Raw genomic sequence first — 4216 nt, 5'->3', positions numbered from 1 at the left:
TCATTGTTAGGATGCTAAAATCCCTGACAAGTTTCAGTCAATTGCATAAGACCAGAGTTTTATCCTGTGCATCACATCACTGCTACTATTCCATGTTTTCATCATATCTTTTTGTTTACTGAACGAAAATTTGCAAATTATAACTTGTTAGAAAATCGACACCTAGAGCTTGAACTTTCATGTTTATGATGTTACCTGAATCAAGTTAGATGTTACTCTAAAATATTCGTCAATCTCTGTTAATCGAAAGATATTTTAGATCTAGACTGTCTGTTATATTCTTGATAGCATCTTCTATTTGCAGTGCATCTTTGTCATCCCTGCTTTGTTTATTGAACTGAAGCACGATCTGAAAAAATAATATTTAGATTGAGAATCCTCATGTTTTGATTTTTTCTCATTCCATTGTTTACTGTGTCAAAAAGTTGATTACTTTTTTTGCATGTTTGATACCTTGTTCATCGGCTCATTTAGCATAGAAAAGAAAATACAATATCATGATCTAGGTATAAGTTTCAACATCTTACTCTAAAAATTACAAACTCGGATTTGTTGGAGAGATAATAAGATTTGGCATAACTTACCTATTTGGAGTTTTTCCAAACTCCATCGGCAAAGGGATCAAAATCTCTCTCCAAGTAGTGAGACTAGTCACCTGCATATTTTGGGTGTTCTGTCCATGCGCTCCATAGAATCTGTTATAACTCTGCCTACACAGATCTGAATCTGGCATTTTTGGATCTGTTGGAAAGGTGTGTGCGTCGCACAACTTTCATGTGTTAGCCACCTCTGTCGAAACAGAGTGCTCAGACTTTGAAATATAGATTATTTGAGTCCTATTCGGACTCAACTACTAAACTTAGATTCCATGCGTGGAGATCCATTTGTGTCTCAGATCGTGGATTGGCTTCCGTGACGAGTCCGCCATCAAATAAAGGATAAAATGGTATCGATATTCTAGAAGGCTTGAAGGATAAGTATGGAGTATCAAAGGGTAAGTATGCAACTCTACAATCTCAGCAAATCAAACTACAAAGGAAGGAAACTCGATGAGGATGAAAAAAACCACCAGTTGTTGTATTGTAAGTGAGTGATCTCACCATGATATGTGAGAAATAGTCTATACAATTGTAAAGAGCCAAGGACGCTAAAATAAGAAAAGCATTATCTCTTCTGCTGAATCACGTAAATAGAGTGTGTTTACTTAAATTTTCTTCTTCTTCTCACTTCCGTTTAGACCTTTCATGAAAATGGGTACAAATTTCAAAAAAAAATCCTGTTAGCTTAGCCTTCACATGAGAATGCTTTCATAGGCAGGGAGGTATGAAAGGATTGGAACAAGAATACTGGTAGGACCAAATTGTGTCTGCACGCCTTATAATTGGATGTTGGTTTTACTAATAATAGGAAAGAAAGGAAAAGAGATGCCAGCTCAGCAATTTTCTCTGAAAATTACATGAAACAAACCGACCCTATTTATTTTGAACTACGCTAGGAATAGTATGGAATGGAAATGAGTGCACAAGAATTAATTTATTGATGATTGATAATAGTATGACAATTTAATGACAGAGTTGCAACAGCAATAAAAGCTTTCACCATTTCTTCTATCTATTTGAACTAGAATGACTACATAAAGACACCATTTGGCAGCCTTCTTGAGGTAGAAAACACTAGCATTTTTCTCCTTTCTTTGTAGGGAATTTTGCTTTTGTGGATGTTGTATCGATGACCTCTAGCAGAAACATGTATCCATGGGTGGCAATGTGTACAATAGTAGCATCAAATAGTCTGCAACTTCAATTTTACTTCTGATGGAATACGTGCAGGATGGTTGTTTCTGTCAATCCAAGCAATTATTGAACTTCCTTCCAAGACTAGCTGAGAATTTAACAAGCAGAAAGTCAGCTGCAGTTTTTTCCATTTTCTTTTATCGAATTGACATGATTTCTTCTTACAGTCAATTGTGACAGTTACCTCTTGATTTGGAAGCTTGAAAATGAAGAAATCGAAAAACAAACGTGTGGTAGAAACTTTTGAAATTTTCAGTCTCAGGACAAACCTATCTCCACGCTGCATCCACAATTACAAAGTGCAAACTTCTTAGCATCATGGAAGAAACCCTCTATCTATCTAGCTTATACAAATTGAAACTTGTAATATATTGTTCATCATACAAAATAAACAAAAATGATATTAACCCCTACTTATTTCATTGAGTGGAAATACTGAAATAGTAGTGGTCCAAATCCCGCTAAAATTCCGTATGATAAAATGGATAATCACCAAAGATGCTACAGTAACTGTGGTGTGATCCAGGAGAACACTTTACAAGTGTGTGCCCCTTTTCATTATGGGGATAGGCGGGAAGCAGAGTGTTCTGCCCCCCTCTCTCTCTTAAAAGGGCGAAGCACTTTATAAGTGTTCGTCCAGAACACTGGACCACGCCTCGGTGCAGCCGCTACCTAGCACCAGCCGATAGGGCTGAATTGTTTGGTGAGCAACTCTGTCTACTTTCTACAGTAATTGAATGGCTAACTACTTACCTGTAAAGGAGTGATAAACTTGAGAGACAGCTTGTGTGTTGCAGCTGCATGGCCTTCAGACTTCAATCCATCGATATCGATACCAACTCTGACAAACACATCTGTATAACCTAAAACACATAGGGAATGTAGTGCACTTTAACTAGTGTGCGCATTCAACCATCAAAGAAAAACAAAAATTTAGAGAAATCAATCTTGATACACATGCATGTTTCACAATTGGCAGGCAATCATATGCCTGCCAATAAGAACTAATTCTCCAATTCTTATTTCCATAAGCAATATGAAATAATTAGAGCTGGTAAAAAATGATAAACAGTATGTTAAAGAAGAATATTGCCAGTGGTGCGCTTGAAAATCAAAATCATGATGCTTGTGTGTAGACACATGTAAACCTATGAATGCCGTCTCAATAAAATCTAATCATGATGATTGGGTTATATTCTTCTTTTGAATCTCATTTTTCTGAAGCCAAATACAGGGTTACATTTTGGTGAATCCATCAGTACTGTAGCTCAAAAATGGTTAAAACCAAACTAGAAACAAAAACAAAACCATTGCAGCCTCACCATGTTCGAGGTAATGGGAATATATGGCATTATTAACAACTCCATATTGGTCCAATTCATAATCACGAACTTGAAGTTCAACATCGTGACAGCCCTGCACACTGAAGAAGTCAAATCCCAAATTAGTACTCTTTGATCCTCCTGTTATTAGGCCTGGCAATGGGTTATAGTTGTAGTGAGAGGGAAGTACCATGATCCATTTTGCACATCTTGGTTTTGGAGGAGGGTGCAAGGATCCTTGTTAAGGAGTAAGCTGCGAGGAGGTGTCAGACTAAGAAGTCTTTGAGATGGCAACTTGGTTGTTGATGGAACCCTAAGCAGAGTGGTTGAGTTTGAGCCTGCAGGCTTTGTGGTAATGGAAGGGTAGAAGGGGCGGAAAGCACCATAGCTGAACTTGGTTATGGCTTCCATCTTCTATCACCAAGTTGGGTTCCTTTGTGTCTAATTGCATCAATTTATATAACCTTATTCACGGGCCTTCCCTTCCAGGCAGCCTCCTTCTCTGCATGTACGATTTTGCCTTTTCCAATTTCTGTTGACTAAACAAGTATCTAACTAACTAGCACGTGGATTTTGTGTGTTAAATTCAAATCCAAGTTTGGATCTCAATGCGATTTTCTGCATGTCTTTTTCCAAGTACTCATAATTATGGTCCTTGCAATTGGGGGTGTCAACCGGTCGGGGACCCAGGTGAAACCAGATTTAAACCAGGAATTTTGGGTATGGTATTGAGTCTGGACCCGAGTCTAATTAGGTCAACTATAAGAAAAACCATACTCGAACCTGATATGAACTACGTGAGGCAGACCCAAACCATACCCAGTAAAACCATATTTTTTATAATTTTTACATTAAAAATTTGCAGGTCTTAATTGAAACTCGGGTTGGGCTGGTATATAATTTCATAAACTATACCCGGGTCCACGTATTACTGGGGATCCAGACCCAGGTTTTATTCAGGTCTTATTATTTATCACAATACCCGGACTACCCTATAAGGTTTGGTTCGAGTCAGGTCTGGGTAAACCCGACCCGTTGACACCCCTACTTGCAAGGTTCATGAGATGTAACCTGACCAGTAGACCAATAAAGCCACGAGAA

At 38.0% G+C, this 4216-nt stretch overlaps 1 protein-coding gene across 1 annotated transcript; it reads right to left on the bottom strand.

The window, feature by feature from the left end:
* Nucleotides 1-1679: 1679 nt before the first annotated feature.
* LOC149815647 (acyl-acyl carrier protein thioesterase ATL3, chloroplastic-like) lies at nucleotides 1680-3531 on the bottom strand. The gene is made up of 5 exons (XM_089990163.1): nucleotides 3306-3531; nucleotides 3116-3216; nucleotides 2547-2656; nucleotides 1978-2073; nucleotides 1680-1881 (listed from the first exon to the last, which is right to left on the bottom strand). Exons 1-5 carry the CDS (start codon nucleotides 3524-3526, stop codon nucleotides 1783-1785), a joined length of 627 nt encoding a protein of 208 aa, XP_089846289.1. The 5' UTR covers nucleotides 3527-3531; the 3' UTR covers nucleotides 1680-1782.
* Nucleotides 3532-4216: the final 685 nt, after the last annotated feature.

Source organism: Nuphar pumila, chromosome 15 (genome assembly GCF_984573655.1).
Source record: "Nuphar pumila chromosome 15, dmNupPumi1.hap1.1, whole genome shotgun sequence".
NCBI classification, from domain to species: Eukaryota; Viridiplantae; Streptophyta; class Magnoliopsida; order Nymphaeales; family Nymphaeaceae; genus Nuphar; species Nuphar pumila.
Note: the sequence above shows the minus strand (reverse complement) of the source record. Positions and strands in the feature narration are given on the sequence as shown.